At 48.2% G+C, this 17,420-nt stretch overlaps 1 protein-coding gene across 1 annotated transcript in view; it reads left to right on the top strand.

Moving 5' to 3' along the window:
- Positions 1–568: 568 nt before the first annotated feature.
- The window catches only part of Sobp (Sine oculis-binding protein), a 173,206-nt gene continuing 156,354 nt past the window's right edge, over positions 569–17,420 (top strand). The window contains exon 1 of the mRNA XM_070538616.1: positions 569–984. Coding sequence (XP_070394717.1) covers positions 838–984 — 147 coding nt within the window. The 5' untranslated portion in view covers positions 569–837. The remainder of the gene's footprint in view (positions 985–17,420) is intronic.

Here is a 17,420-nt window from a genome sequence, read left to right on the forward strand (position 1 = left end):
GGTCCTTAGATGATAAAGCGAACGAGCAGGGAGACAATCGAACTGATGAGGATGCTGATCGCACTGTGAGCGGCAACGTGAGTGTGAATTCACGTAAACAGGTCATGATTTATCTTACGCCTGCCTTCTTGCGCCCACTGGCCGATACTGAGGCCCTCCGTTTTATCGACACGAGAGTGGCGGTTGGCTTCACTAACCAGATGTCAGCTGTTTCGCTATAAGGTGTACATGTACACCTACACCTGTATATACTTTCTCATTGAAACAAGTCCATCCCATCCATCTTCCATAGTCATCCCACGCGAACACATAACAGACAAACGAATAACCTATACATATAAAAGAGCTGAATTATAGCTTGAACATTAATTCAAAAGCCGCGCGTTGTCCCTTTTCGCTTTATTTTTATTATTTTTTTAAAGTTTGACGACTCGTTATTGCAACGAAGGTCTCTGAGGCCCTTTCGTCATGTCGATAGACTCGGCGCGCCGCCACAATGCGGCGCCACAACTTCTCCTCCACGCGCCGGAAGCTGTAGCAGACGACGCCGAGACGACCGCAGCGCCCCTGTGACGCGCGCGCCACATCCGGTCCGGCTCGGCGTCGTCTGTTCGCGGCGCGCGTCGTCTGCGCTTCGAGGTGGCAGCGCTAAAATCGAGCGGCCGTTCCGTCGCGATGGTGGCCGGCGCCGCTGGCGCTTCCCTAGCCGTGTGCGTGTCGCCCCGTGTGTCCTGAGCAGCGTGTCGCGAGTGTTACTCCCAAAGGGTGCGGTGTCTTCTCATCGGGGTCGACTCGCGTACCCGGGATCCACGCGCCATCCGTTCGCATCCCAGTGAGATGAGTGCCGGCGCTGTGGGCGACAGCAAATCGTCACCGTCGTCCAAGCGACGCCCCAAGCACCGCCGTCCGCCGCCGCAGCCACCGCCGCCGTCGACGACGTCTGCGACGGTTCGAGTGAAACCGGAACCCGTGGACGACATCAAGGTGGGCATTCACGAGCGAGCTTCCAGCCGCGCGCATCCGGTCTCCCCTCCCGGAGGCTGTCGTTTATTTTCTGCTTGGCGCAGTTTCGAGTGTAAGGCGATACTGGGACCCGCGTGAACCGCGCATCGGATGCGCGACGTCGGGTTCGCCGCTGTCTGTCGTATATAGCGCACGTGCGTTTCTGAACAACCCCCCCTCCCCCCTTCCCCCATCCCCCTTCCTCGCTGGCGCGCGCCTGTCTTCCAGTGAAGCGCACCCGGCCGCCTGTCATCGACGACCCGTCTTTCGTCGGAGGTATTAACGACCAAGATGACTGTGCGAATACTGAAATCGTGCGAGTTTTGCTGTTCTAAATCAAACAAGGAGACGTCGGCGCAGATTTTGTTCGTTTCTTTCTTTCATAGAGCTTGAACGCGCGCTGTAGCCAGGACCTGTTCACGCTGCAAAGTGCTCAACAGCTCACTGTTAAATGGGCTCGGAAATAGCTTCTGTTTTGCTTGTTCAGACTTTCTCTGGTGCCGCCACGGAGCTGCTGATTTCGGAAGCGTTCTAACCGCAACTGCCGCCTATAAATGCGCAGCGTTTGGGTGTTTCGCATCCCCTTTGCAAGAAATTACTTTCCCAGTCAATATGAAGTTATGCAATCACGAAGTTGTTATGTGGAATGCTGGATATATGTAAATTTTCTATGTCAGATGGGCTGTCCATAGAGCGTCCGCCAGCTTACGCATGCCTTACCTATTCGATCAGTTGTTGCTTGTACAGTGTCTCTAGATCACATGTTGGCAAAAAAAAAAAGTCTTTAGACAGGTGTAGAGCGCTAATAATGCTGGGAAACACACGCTGTAGATTTCCTAAGGTCACTTTTATAAAGGATGTCTTCGCTTAGCTTCACCACATTCGCAGCGAATATAGAGCGAGATTTTTCCAGATGGCGGCGCTTATAGGCAAAATTAAAGCGCTCCATATTATACTGAAACTCCGCACATGGTTCCGAGTCGCCCTACGGGTGACGGTGTCGGTGCTTTACATCCTCGAGCTGCAGGTGAACTACGTTAGGGTCCGCGGACGCCTCTGATCACGGGTTTAGCGCCGACCACGTGGTCGGAGTGACTGCCTTACACGCCCGCGGGTTCACCATGAGCAGGCTGTCACCGTGAGCAGCAGGAACGCAGAGCAGAAGTTTGCAACAACTGCAACGAAAAACAAGCACCCCCTTGAACAAAGTGTCAAGTAACACGTAAATTTTATTTCAGGAGGTCATATATCGTTAGGAGGTCATCTACGCCTAAAATTCGAGTGCTTTACGGGAATAATGATTCGATAAAAGGTAAAATTGCGCGTTGCACGCATGACTCAAGGAATAGGAAAAGACACACGAGCGCTAACTTTGCACTGACAATTGCATGAAAACACCGGAGATGGCAGGGACTGATAAACGCCTTATGGGATACGGGAACGTGCTGCGCATGCGCACGCTGCAGCAACGCGTATAGTGGAAATCGCCACGCGAGAAGGAGTAACCGTCACGGCTTTCGGATGACGGTTACTATTACGGATGACGGATGACGGTTACGAAGAGGACGAAGTCCTCTTCGTGTATCCATATTTCGTTAAATGAGACGGCAGTCTCTTAGCACAGTCGACTAACCATATGGGTAAGAATGCGCGGGTTTGTGTTTATATGCTTTAATGTCCGATCAACAGCGCAAGAACACCAGAGGGGAGAGAAGAGAGAACTGTTTTCTCCTCTGGTGTCCGTGCGCTGTTAATCGGACAGTAAAGTACGTTTCACCAACACGCCCAATCTTACGCCCTTCTTGTTTATATGCACAGTCTATCGTGTTAACAGAAATGCACGAAGTAGCCGACCGAGATTCCGCACTGAAAACGGCGATCAGCTTATCAGCTACACGTCGGTTCTCCTTCAAATATAGTTTTTTGGTACTTTTCTTCCACTGCGCACTGTCGTTTGTCAACACATTCCAACTCAATTCAAATAAGTTCGGAGATTTTACGTGCCAGAATCACGATACGGCTACGAGGCACGCCGTATTGAGGTACTCTGGATTAATTATGACCTCCTGTGGATTTTTAACCTGCACCCGACGCACGGCACATGGCCTTATTTATTTATTTATTTATTTATTTATTTATTTATTTATTTATTTTTGCATTTCGCCCTTATCGAAATGTAGCCGGCGCGCCGGGATTCGATCCCACACCTTCGGACTTAGCAGCGACACGCCATAGCCGCTACGCCGCCACGGCGGGTAATATTTTCCCATCAACTCCTCGCTGTTGACTCCCACAACTTCTTTCTTCTTTTTTCTTTTATAGGCCGGCCTCGTCGCGTCTTGTCAACAGAGCTAGACTTAATTCATTGCTTTCCTATTATGTACACGCTATCGCCAGCCATTCACACGGGCTGATTAAGTGATCAAATCGTTTCCTCCTGAAGTCTACGCTCCTCGGAGAACGTGGGCGTGTGCGCCGCTCAAGTTACTGAAGTCTGTGGCCTTACTATGGCCTTGCATTACTTTTAGAACGCTGCCGCTGGGCTGTGGGCTCGTTTTTGGTATAGTTTGTGCTCATCTCCCCTCCTTTTGTTTTCTACGCCCTTCACCACGTACAGGGTAGTCAACCAGAACTATAGCTCTGGTTAGTGCCCCTGCCTTCTTATGTGTACGCCCTTTATATCTCTTTCTTAACTGTACTTTCCCCTCTCGCTGTACGCATCAATCTCGGGAATCTCATTTCAAACACGTGGATCTTTCGAAGCAAGCGTTTTTTTCTCGTCGCTACTCTCTCATTCCTGTACATGACTGCTGGTCGTATGCCTGTCTCTTGTATTTGGCCCTGAAACTGACTGTTGAGTTGATGACTCAGAGCCACAGCATTAGCAAAAGTTGCTGCTTTACACCCTGCTTGATCACTTTTTTTCCCCTCATATTACCGTAGCGCAGTTTACATTTGAACGAAGATGCCTGAATTGTCTGCCCAATTTCCGTACGGCGCCTTCTAATTTTTTCATGTGTCTAACTTCCTGTATTGTGGGCAGTTCACTCAAAGTCTCGCCTTTCTCCAAACAGTTCATTTTCACAACCAACGTTACTTAAATGATTTCTTTGTATGACCCGACAAAAGTTTCAGGCGCTACTTATATGTAAAATAAAATAAGACAAAAGAAGGAAATGAATCTGCACGAGTAAACGTTGGGGGAACGCTCCGGGAATTCACATATACCGCTGACATTTGTGCTATCAAAAAGGAAGCCGCATATACGACGAACGGACGAGTGATTGCATCATGTGGCATTTATTTATCTATCCAATTTGTTATTGTCATGGCAAGCGGAGTGTCTCAATGTCTCCTATATATTATACAGAGACTACTAGGCCCGGATGGTCTGAACCACCAGCTCACACTACAGCGGTGCGACGTCCCTGCAGTCTGGAACGCATGCGGGCGTGACGAGCTGCTAACCATGGCCTCCGAGATTACCCCCCGAAGTGATCTCGGAGGCCATGTGTTTACAAAAAAAGCAACACCACAGAAATGTAGCGCTAGATCGCGCGCGCGACAAGACGGGAATAGATGGGAAGGAGCAGACCGGCACTGCGCCGTGCGCATTCCACCTCCCGCTGTGTTCCACCTCTTCGATTGCATCTGCTGACGCTCTGTATAAAAAGGCACAGCACGATAACGCGTGCGATTTGCTGCTCAGCGCAGCGTTTGTACGCGTCTCCCTATCTTGTCCCGTCGTCTTCCAGCGCTGCATCTCCGTGACCGTGAACCAACTAGCCCCCGCCAGTCAATCGTTGCTGTAGATTCACAGAAAGGCAGAATGGGTATATAGGCCTGAGTTGGGACTTGCTCTGGCATCCTACACTGTGTACTGAAAAGAAAAAAAAAAGGATGGACAAGGAATGGAGTAAACGAGGTGCGTACATAGGTGCATTACCGCTTCGGCATTTCTAAGGACACCTTTACATTGTGCACAGCGCCAGAAAAAAATTATACATTCACGGTACGCCTCAGTACTTTACATACATGTGAGAAGTCTAGCAGTACTTTTTCAATGCACATACGTGTCTGAAAGGGAAATTTTGACATCAACCCGGCAGCATACAGCCGAAGCTGCAAAGGAAGCCAATAGCAGTTTCTCAGAAAGCAAATCTTCATATTTGAAGAAACATTCGTCCCGATCCGCGATTAGAGCCGAGGACCAAACGACTTTCCGAACTGGTCGCTCTACCGTCTGACCTAACCAGCAGTCTAGCAGGTCTCGGAGCGAGGGCGTATTAATTGACTATTCGAAGCACAGGGACACAGAGTATACTGCAAGTCAGTCCTGCAGAAGCCCGCAAGATGGAAAAAGACTCACGAAAGGAAGGATTCCTTCCTTTGTAGCTTCGGTTACTGTCACGGGGATGACAAATTTTTCCCCTTTCATGATTCTTCCTCCGCCTTGCGCTCTTCTGCAGAATTGATCTTCCGCAACATATATGCGCAAACATACGCCTTTTATTTATTTGTTCTTCTTTATTTTCGTGTGCGCTCTTCTTTCATTCTCGCCTGCAATTAGGCTTCGTTGTGACTGAACACTTATTTATTTTTTTTCCTCAGCCACGTATTCCTATTTACAATGGCTTCGCAGTTTCAGTGTACGCGGATACACGCGCTCAAGCAATAACAGTGCACAGAAAAGCAGTCTGCGACAAAATTGCGAGAGTTCTAGCTGTACGTCGCAGCGGAGTATGTTCACTCTGTTCGGTACCACTTCAGATGCAGTTCGTCCGGGAGCATATGAACACTCTGAACACTCTTCAAAAATTGAGTCACATTAATGCGGGACCAGCGCGGTTACCCCATCAAAAAGGTAGTTGCCTGCACGTTTCTCGGACTCCAACCGGTCGAGAATGTAACCGGAAGAAATCAAAGGGGGCGGCCTACGTGTTTTATCCTGAGATGCATGAATTTGAGGCACGCTGTAACGAGTCTCGAAAACTCTCTATTTCCTAAAGAAATCATTATTATTTTGCCGACACCTTTGCTTGCTGTTCCCGAGACTGATATAATGTTGCGGCGTCGAATGCACCTGTCGTCGTAGCTCGGCGTGTATGCCGCGTTCTCTCGCTGAGCACAAGGTAGCAGGTTCGGTCCCCGCGGCCGCCACGGTCCCATTTCGATGGTGGCGACAGCAGAAAAACGCTCGTGTACTTAGGTTTAGGAGTAAGTTAGAGAAGCCCCAGTAGGTCGAAATTGATCCTGAAACCCTTTACTACGTGCGCGCGCGCACACACACACACACACACACACACACACACACGCACAACGCACGCTACGGAGTCCCTCATTGTACCTGCATCAAACCTGCACAGTTTCACTTTTTGATCCTGCGCGAAAACCTTGAAAACGCGGGTAGAGTCGGGGGTTGAATATCTAGCAAACAACAGTGGGCGAAAGAGCAGGAGTTAGTGTAATCCAAGAGCAGGCCAAAGGAACGTCTGCTCTGGTAAGCGGCGTATATGACGGTATAACGCAAGACGAACTGCGTGATGAAAGAGACGCAGCAATATGCCACGCAAGTTTTACTGGGCTTGCTCTGTCGCTCGTCCCATTTACGTTAGCAAGTTTCTAAATATGCTAACGTTACCAGTATGTGTAGGTTTACACCAGACTCCCTGTCAAAAAAGAAACAAAATGAAATGTGGAACAGAAAGATAACTTTATACTTATTTGTAAGGCCCACGCAATGGCAATAAATAAAAGCGTTTTTAAATAGGACACGCCGCATAACACATGACACCGATCGAACACTGGTGCGCCTTACAGGTTGAATGGTTGAAGAACAGTCACACACACAGACATTATATATATATATATATATATATATATATATATATATATATATATATATATATATATATATATATATATATATATATATATATATATATATATATATATATATATATATATATATATATATATTACAGCATTAGAGGTTAGACCAAACGTTCATAGAATTATAACGAACCGAGTAGCGTCGACTTCTACTAAATGTCCTCCTATGCTCAGTTAAAATGTACAGGTAATGTCAGCACCTGCCTCTCGCAATAGTCTACATCTTAATTAGATAAGGCATCGAAGTTAACAGCGCTGTTCCCAAATTAAAAGCCGCGTTATAGTGAGGTTCAATCTAATTTCCGATATCTTACCCTCTTTTCGCAACTGTCTGCTTCTCCGCTTCGTTACCCTTCAAGTAAGAAGTACACCATTCTTACGCCACGCCCGGCATCTCAGAGTCCTGCATGGCAACGCGAAGGGCAGCGATATTATGAACGCGTACACGAGCGCTTATACATCGAGTTGTGGCGAAATCCTCGCCACAGCCTCCGCGTAAAACGGCAAATACGCATCCGTTAAAAGCTATCGGCACGGCCGAGTTTATACGTGCAGTAGTTGCGTTACCCGGTGTGATTTACTCACCACGCGTGTCATTTAGTATACCGCTTGATTATTATTGAAATGACTGCAAGTTGAGGCTCCTCGACAGCTTCAAAACCATTAGAAGCTGATGCAATGTCAGAGTAACGTACTTTTTTTTTTTGGCTGATTGATTCGTGAAGTTTGTTTTAGAGAGAGAGAGAGAGAGGAGGAAAGGCAGAGAATTATGCCGACGCATAGGAAGCCGCCTACATGCTACTCTGCATGAGGGAAGGAGATCGGGGATAGAAAAGCCTTAGGAGAAGGAGCAGGTGGGGGCGAAAAACACAAGAAAATATATGATCAAGGTATGTAATGGTGAAACAGATGAGATAATGTTGATGTAAATAGGCTAGAGCATGTCACTTAAGCAAGCGTTTCGAAGGAATGAGAAAAGACAATTGCAAAGATTTGATGTTGGTTTGAAGGAGAAGGCTATGGACCTATAGCATTCTTCGTATAACTAGCATTTAAATGTAATTTCGTCTCTGTAACCAGGACATAAAAAAAAACGTTTTCCACGGTCACTGAGGCACTATCACGGTATAAGGGTTCGTGGTCAGCCCGCGTCAAAGCAACAGACTGACACGGTCGCGCTGTAATGGTGCATAGCACTGTTAACAGAAGCGCCCGCGTTCCAGTGCTGCCGTGGCGCCGACTATGGGGGGCGCCGCAGCTATACAGTCAAGCATCTCTACAACGAAATGCCCTGTACAACGAAGGAATAATTCTGCCTCGCTTATATTGCGAGATGTGCTGTGCGCGGCCTTTACAACGAAGTGGCCTCTGTAACGAATTATTCCGTGGGCCCCAGGCACTTCGCTGCAAAATGCGTTCTACTGTATAGCGGAGCGCTCCGGGTTAGTTCTGACCGTCTGGGGTTCCTCGAAATTGTCCCCGAATCCAAGGATACAAGCCTCTTTGCAATTTTGTCCCGTCGGAATGCGGTCGCCGCGGCTCGGAATGAGACCTGCGACCTCGGGTGCCCATATATTTGCAGAGCGCCATATAGCCACAGAGCCAGCGCTGCGTGTGCTTATTTCAATCGTTGTTCGCTGAACAAGAAACAAATAGTCTCGTGTGTAACTTCATTGCAGCAAATAACTATTTAAATGATGTATCTCGCTTACGCTAAATTTCTACGTCAACTGAACGCCGCATTCATTTAGGGCATGTCCCCTTAAGGAACCAGCAACTAGCATAGTTCGGCAAAGGGGCACGTCATTAAAGATGGCCGATTTCTTGCACACCTATATATATATATATATATATATATATATATATATATATATATATATATATATATATATATATATATATATATAAGGCCGAACAAACAAACGGGGGCAGAATAAAAAAAAGTCAAATATTTTATACTGTTCCGAGGAGTCTGTAGTGCGTCAGTGGCCCACAGACCTCAACACTGTTGTTTGCGCTGAAACAAGAATTCTCAGTAGAGTCTAAAGCAGTAGCGCTGTATGGGGAATTTATAGGGTTTTCTTGCTTTTAGTGGCCGCGCGCGCATGATGGGCCACTGGTGGGCGTTGAACTAATCGAAGCGACAGGCTTTCACGTTCAAACTAAATGTGTTTTCTTTCCACGACAATGCGTGGGAGACGTTCCAGTGCGTTCGAATTAAGCAAGAAGTCGAATGAAACGTTACTGAATTATCAAGCGTCGACGGTGTATGACCTTTACCGAGACCGGATGCCTGTTATTCCAAGAACGCGCTCCAAAATTAAGTTCTCGTATGAAGTTCTCGTATACCAGTGCCCAGTGACGTACGTCGCGACGTCTTTGGGCGCGTCGTCCAAATGACGGTTCATACATTGCTTTCGAAAATGAGCTAACGAGAGCTAAGTTGGCAACCTTTTCGGGCTTTTGTTTCCGCAAACACACTCAAGAAACTAAACGATGACGTTAACGACGCCGATCTTTGGGCGGTCCCAATTTCCGAAACGAGAAATTTGCCTTCATTTCCTCTGCGGTACTTAACGCAAAGGCGGTTTTGAAGGAGAGATCTTGATTTCGTAACCTGAGTAAGCATTTCGTCTGCAGCTACAGGCTATGAGGACAACATCGTGCTGTGCTTTCCTAACCAGTGTGCCATATAACTTGCACATTGTCCACCAAAGTTATTAGAATGCAGAAATCGCGGAAACGCTTACGACACGGTCACACTTGGTCTCGAAGCTGGCGGAAGCGGAAAAAGCCTCCATTTTTGCCTCGGCGAAAGACAAAAGTCGTTCCGCTTCGCCGGTAGCTGCACTGGTATGTATAAGCATTGAACAGGTCGCCCAACGTGTTCGCGGCGGTGCTCATCGGCGCGATCAAAGATTTACCCCGCGCTGTGCGATAAGACTCACAGCCTTTACAAGTGCACATTCCGCAAAAGCGAGATTTCGATGAAGATGGCCGAGGAGCTGGGGATTAGTACAGTGTGCATCAGCAAAGCATTGTCGTGTCCCAACTTCTCACACTTTTGCGGAGCCAGGCGAATCCGTCACCGCCGCCTCCAGAGAAGGCGAGGAAGGGGCGGGGGGGAATCGTCCGGTTGCTCTTCAGCTGCTCGTTGTGCATCTCCAGAAAAGAGCGCTGGTCTCATATAATCATCGCAAATGTCAGTGCCGGCGTGTTGCATGCAGTCACTGCTATTGAAGACCAATGAATCAGTGGACAAACATATTACTTGAAATGGTGTGATGACTAGCGCCGCCACGGGGACACATGTGCTCGCTGCACAGTAAATTTGGCGAAAGCGGTGGCGGCGGCGGTGGCGGCAAAACAAATGTGAACATGTTGTACGTGCGTAAAAAAGCGTTTCCGGCCGCCTTTGGCGTTTTCGCTCTCTTTTCACTCTCTTTTTCGCCTTCCAAGTGTGAACGGTTTGCAGAGGCTGAATGGATTTCAGTCTTCGCGGCCTAAGCACACTGGAGCTGAACGGTGCACGGGCTCTATAGTATACGGCAGTGAACTCGTTCGTGAGTCCAAGAGTCAACTCATTCAGACTCGGAGAGGGGTGGTGAGGTAGGTGGTGGTGGTGATGATGATGATTATGATGATGATGATGATGACGACGACGACGACGACGACGATGAAGAAGAAGAAGAAGAAGAAGAAGAAGAAGAAGAAGAAGAAGAAGAAGAAGATGATGATGATGATGATGATCCGCCGTAGTTGCTTAGTTGGCTATGGTGTTAGGTCGCTAAGCACGAGGCCGCGGGATCGAATCCCGGCCACGGCGGCCGCATTTCGATGGGGGTGAAATGCGAAAACGCCCGTGTACTTAAGTTTAGGTGCACGCTAAAGAACCCTAGGTGGTTTGAAATTTCCGCAGTCCCCCACTATGGCGTGCCTCATAACCAGAAAGTGGTTTTGGCGCGTAAAACTTCATAGTCTAATTTTATTGATGATGATGATTCTTTATTGACTAGAATAAGGGGCGTGCAAGCTATTTTCCGAGTTGGGGACAAGCCATATATATACGTATATGGAGAGAGAGATAACCTTCGTTACGGAAATCTCTCTCCCTCTGTTTCTTTATACCGTATATAAGAAACGGATAAGATTTGTACTGGTTCACGTGACCTTGCTCAGCCGCTCCAATATATACACCTTTCTAAATGTGCTTCTGTAGTCGACCTGGCTTATTCACGTGCAGTGTTCTTAACCAGAGCAAAAAATTTATTCCAGTTAGTTCTGGCAAAATAATTTACTGCTACACTTGCGAAAGTCCACCTATCGAATTCATTTAGTGATGCCGCAGAACCCGCAGCGTTTCAGATCGTTTAAATCGGTTTCGTGAAGAATAAGAAGACATCAGTTTAGCGAGAACAACGTGAATGAAGTCTATGATTGACGACTGTGCTGCGAAGCCCAATTACAATGTGAATACTATCAATGTGAAGGCACACGTGGCTTCACCATTGTCATGGAGCTTATACGTCGTACAGCGAGTTTCGGTCGTTTACATAAGGCTTACGAATAGTGAACTGCGTTCTGGAAACTCATTTTTAAAACAGATTTTCTTACTTCTAAGTCGCTAAAATGTCGCCAATTGTTCATTCATGTCGCTAAAAAAAGACGATGGTCCCTAGGCACGAGACAATGTCGCCGAATCTAGCAACAACATTGCTAAAATGGGAAACTGATTTTGTGTTCCCAAAGCTAAAGGTTTGGGCTAGACGGCCCCAACAAACGCGGAATGACGCAAGCGACCGAAGGCGAAACTTGTTTCCTACCGCTTGGCGACAGACTGTTCTTCAATGCAGGCGCGAAAGAAGGCGCTTCCCACGGACGACTCCCACCGAGAAGAACCGTACTGCTTAGTTCTGCGGACCGAGCGTCTTCTGCTACAGCATGGAGTGGCGAGGTTTGAAAGACAATCCTCGCGGCCTAAGCAGAGAATGCGCAGTAAGAAAGCACACTTATACGAGGCCGCTGTTTTGAAAGACAACTTGACCTCAGCTGTTTTGTTGCTTTTTCCGGCGTGCAGTCGACAGTGACCACTTTCGAGAGTGAGCAGAGGGTGCAAACGGCTTACCTTGCCCCCATCCCCCACCCACTTCGTCCTGTGGTGGGGGGCAAGTGCTCGCCGGTAGATGCACCTATGACTAGAATGCTCATCATGCATTTCACACCCATTTGGCTTACTGGTGCTCATACCGCAGTGGTATTAGTATACACTTGCTTTGAGTGGAGGGCTGTGCGGTATTTTGAGCGGGTCGCCCCTGCATGTGGGTATGCGTGCCGGGCAGCTTTCTGCAAGCTCACCGCTTCTGGCTTTTTCGGCCTACTCAACAGGCCTCTAAAAAACGTCCTCCGTGCTGAAGGCGTTCATGCAGAATACGGCGATCGCTTAGCTATGGACACGAGCGAGCTAAAAGAATGAAAATAAAGCGCCAGCCGGAGTCCTTGTAGCCCTCTTCCCTCTATTTCTAACAGCACGTCTGCAGAACTTCGCTCCAAAAAAAGACGGACCCTTATCTGGTTCCGCCCGCGCCGTAAATAAGTTCTTGCGACTTTTGCGCGCGCTGTTTTCTGGGTTGACGGCGCACAGCAGAAGCATTTGCATGCCTGGGGCGCCCTACAATTCAGGTATATATATGTAATGACAGCCTTCGTTCCACCCTTCCCTCCTTCTTTCTTTATGTTACCGCCTTTGTGATCGGCTTGTTTTTATTCCCCTCTAGGCAACACCTTCTGCATCTATAGACACTTTGAGCTGCAAGAGCAAAAAGAAATACGGCCGAAAGGGATAGCAGCGGAGTGAGCCATAATTTGCGCTGAACGACGCTAAGCAAACGCGGTTTGCTTGCCGAACTCGTCGTAGCTTCGACAAATCTGGCTCGCTTCGAGAATGGCTAACACGTTTCGTTTTGCTTCGTTCTATTGGCGCATATAAAATCTCGATGAAGCAAATTTCTTGGGGCAACGAAAAATGGTCGTATAATCCGAAATTCGTGTGATCCATAACAAACCTCAAACACCCAGCGCCGCACTGAAAGAAATGACATTCTTGCTCGTTTATGGCGATTAATTTCAGTTGAATAAGAACTCGATGACTTCGGAATCATTTATTTCCTCAATCGTGGTCGAGCAGAGGACTCAAACATGAAAAAAAAAAGGGTTTTGCGGGGTCAAAGCCACGATCTGATTAGAGGCATGCCGTAGTAGAGGAGTTCGAATTAACTTTGACCACCTCGGAATTTCGAAATGTGCGCGTAAAATCTAAGTACGCGAGCGTTCTTTTTTTTTTTTGCATTTCGCCCATGTCGAAATACGGCGACTGCGGCCGGGTCGGGGCCGAACCCGCAACCTTGAGATCAGCAGTGCATTGCAATGGCAGCATCGCCTCTGCAATCCCTCGGAGGGGATATAGAGCAGCGAATTCCGGAATTCGTGGACGTGGGATATACATATGATACTGACTTGGGGACATGAAAAAAATCACTGCCCCCCTTCCAATCCGTAAAGATGGTCGAACAGCGAAGCTGTTTTAGTTACACTGAGTGTTACACCATGCAAGTCCAACTTCGCAAGCAGTCCATATTGTAAATCTTTTGTTTCACCATTCTTCACCTCATTTTCACTTCTGCGTGCTTCGCGTGGTGAGCATGCTTTAGGAGTGTTTCGTTTTGTTTTGTTTTCCGAATCTCCCTGTGTTTTCTCTCTCTCCTTTTTTGATTTTGTTTTTGCGCGTGAGGCAGGCCCTACGACGACGCGCCCGTTCACGAGCCAGCTCTCGCTGACGTTCGCGGTAGGTAGCTTCTTCCTCAAGAGTACGCATTACTCGTGCATAGTCTTCCCGTAGTTGCAGCCATGGGCTGGAATGTGCGGAACCACTAATCCAAAGCTCCGTATATATGGGCGCAAGGCCCACCACTGGATATGCGAGCGCTGCAATCGTTTTGTCGATTGGTTGGATTTGTTTGACGATTGACGTCTTTGACGTCTTTGTGTCTCTTAATGAGGTTACACACGCGTTCCGCTGCGACGGAGAGGACGACGTCAGTGGCGGTATGCCCGCAGTCCGCCGTTGTCGCTTGCGTTCGATGTCTCGAGTTTGCTCGGTGGCGTGGTTAGCAGCATCCGCCCGGCATTGCCGCTTGCGATTCTTCAAAATTAAATTCCTTCAAAATTAAGTTTGTCCGTCACGAAAGACAATTAGTGGCTCATATACCCCCGTAAACGCGGCCTCCCCATTGCGACGACAGGAGAGAAGTGAAACTGAAACTGGACTGGAGATGTACGGTGGTGCGGGACAACGCATGGCACACTAAAAAGACCTCCGATTGTTTTCATCAGAGTGATACGATAATAGAGTCCAAGGCTAGGCAAACAATAATAACATGATGTACGTATGTTATGCGTATCGACAGACTCGCCTCCCATTTCGATCGCGGACAGAGCTGCGGCAATGCATGCCTCTAGGACCGTCGCCGTTCGAGGTTGCGGCTATATCGCAGCTCAAAGCTTAGTAAGGCCACGCTAAGAAGTTTTACAATTGCATGAACTTGTTGAGACCGCTCAGGAAAACGCGAATACTTTCCACTCGTCGCCAACAGCACCTTCACCCTTCAGCGCGATTCCGCATGCCAGCATGCATGGCGCCGGACGACAGACGGCGCTGTGATCGCAAAATGGCGACGCCCTCAATGAAACGGTCTATACGGCGCTCGTATATCGAAGGAATGAATTGGCACTGAGTGAATGAACGCTTCAGCTCGCCCGAAACGTGGGTGCTGCGCAGCCATGAAGACCGGAGCTTTCTCGGCTGGGACGAGCGCCAGAGAATGTTGGACATCGGCCTTCTTTCTTTCACGCGCCTGCATTTCCGTTAACCTTTATTTTAACCACTCTTTCATTCACGGAGCGCAACACCCTGAAGGCCGCGTGCTATTCGCTCGCGAAGCAGAAGGCGGGCAGACGGGGGATTTGCGGCAGTTCCGAGGTAATCGGATATGGTTTTGTTTTGAAGTACTTTGCTCGACATTAGAGAGCGAACTCCCTATAGTCTAGCTGAGATTGAGAGCAGCAAGTGGAGCTAGGCAGGCCGCGTAACGCCAGCGGATTGATGGATCCCCAACCAGCGCGGTCTTTGTGTGTGTGTGTGCGTCAAATGCGCCTTTGTCCTTGTCGTTCAACTTTCGCTGCAACAAAATAGGAGATGCCGTACCAACAAGCCCCTATAGCTACGCTCATCTCATAGAAAGTCGATGTTGTAAAAGAGCTTCTATCATTTCAGTTTGCTGTTGCGTATCAGTTTTCCCATCGTTGGGGAAAGGAGAATAACAGAAACATTGTATATCTATTACAAAATCGGTCCGGACTAGCGTGTGAGCACTCCCTCTGTGTTCCCGACAGGAACTTCATTTCAGTTTTTAGATGAAGAGTGCCGCGTGTATAGTAAGCGCGATTAACCTTGGAGTGGTTTGCAGTACGCTTTCACGCATGCTTCGTTTGGTCTTGTGAGGTGTCGTTTCCACGAAATAAAGTCGGTTGTCAGTGGCAGCACCCTTCTTTTTCATTTGTCGGTTTCTTCCTCGTGGTCTTTCCTAGTTTCCTTCCCGTTTGCCGGCGTTCCACCACATAATACTGTGAACCAAGGTACCCAAGAAGGTCACCCTTATGAGGCTTAAATCAGCAGTACACGTCAAAAAGGTAGCCCAGGCGAAATCTTCGTCCTACTTCTATGATTGAACCTGGCATCACCGCCCTGCGCTAACCGGGTATTTAGCATAGATATGGTAGCGCGAGGGGGAAGTAATTGATAGATGCCAAGCTGAGGGTAGATTAAGTAGCGAAATGAATTCGGGGCGGAGATCAGCAATGTGGAGAAGGTTGCGCGAAAGGGATGTGTGTCATCCAGCTGACAAATTACGCTATAGTAGTATCAGAAACCTCCTTGCCACTAAGTATTTACAACAAAGCTCATTTCGCCAGTCTATTTTTGTTACCTGTGCTAAGGAAAACGGGAAATCATGCGTATACACGCACACGCAGATTACCTTATCCTAACGTTCCCTGTACATCTGCGGCACGGGGAGATGGCTCATTTTTTGAAGAAAAAGAAATGCGGAACAAGCTTGTCTCGCTCTTCAATTTTTCGCTCAAACTGCGAGGCCAAATATGACAGCACAACATCACGTACTTCACAGAATCCTCGCGTATTTGGGTCCTGGTTGCGCAGGAGAAGGCAGCAGAAGTTTTCAGGTCTATAAAGCATTTGATTACTTTGAACGCGGTGTCACCAGTCGATGAAAATTTTAAGAAGTGCCGTAAACTTCTGACGTCATGAAAAACTGGTGCGGTGCTCTCATGGTGCATGCGTCGCCACTTTCGGTCTTTCCAGTCTATGCCAGGTCTCCGCTGGAGCATGAATGACCTTCGTAATTGCAGAAATCGGAATCTACCGGTCTCGCTTAGTTTGTGCCGGACATCCCATTGATGTATTTCTTGGTCGTCCTTTTGTGCTTCGGATTCTGGCAGTCTGTAAGCGTGGGTGCTTTAAACGCCGATTGATTGATTGATTGATTGATTGATTGATTGATTGATTGATTGATTGATTGATTGTAACTTTCCAACGCGCACACGAGCCTTCTTGTACTTTGTTTTGGGGGGACCAAGGAGGTCAAAGAGAAACTGCTGGAGTGGAAACTACGTCCCGAAGGTAAAGCCGTACAGGAAAGGCCCGATAAAACTTTAAATAAACGATAAAAATGGTGAAGCAGCGCTTTTCATACACTTCCCACGTGTTAATCAACCTCCTTGGTTAAATATTGGCTTATTTTACCAGGCAGATACTTACCTGCGTGCATCTCCGCATTACTGGTTTTAGTGTGAATTCAGACTATCCTAGTATATTGTGTTGGACAGAACGTAGTGAACATTCAGAAGTTACTATTTTCGTTGGGAACAACCAGCTTTTATTTTCTAATTAGCCTATAGCATGACAGTGACTGCAAGCGGACATCACCCGACAAGGCTCCGTTTCAGGTGAAGGAGGGGCAAGCATTGGCTTCATCCTCCCTTATTAAGAAGCTAAACGGGAGCTTCCACTCCAGTAGCTCTTCTTTAACCTCCTCGGTGGGGGACTCGCTTTCAGCAGGGCACTGCTGTATCCACTGCGCAACCGCGAGTGGTTTGGACGGAAACGAGCAGCAGCATATGGGAGGGCGACGCATCAAAGTCGCCAGTGCAGACGGCGACTGCGCGTCGTATATGGCCAGCGAAAATCGACGCCGCACTCCCGCGGCAAAAATACGACGGCGCTGGGCCCCCGATTGCGCGCTGTCCGGCAACGGGGAGCAGTGGACGAGGCGCGCCGCGCAGTCTTGCCAGCGCGTGGTACGCTATAATTCACCCATAATGCTCGACTACGCGTCTTGCCAGACGTGCGCCGCGATGCATGCAAATGGTTCGACACTCCTCCCGCCGTTATA

The sequence above is a fragment of the Dermacentor albipictus genome, chromosome 5 (assembly GCF_038994185.2).
Source record: "Dermacentor albipictus isolate Rhodes 1998 colony chromosome 5, USDA_Dalb.pri_finalv2, whole genome shotgun sequence".
NCBI classification, from domain to species: domain Eukaryota; kingdom Metazoa; phylum Arthropoda; class Arachnida; order Ixodida; family Ixodidae; genus Dermacentor; species Dermacentor albipictus.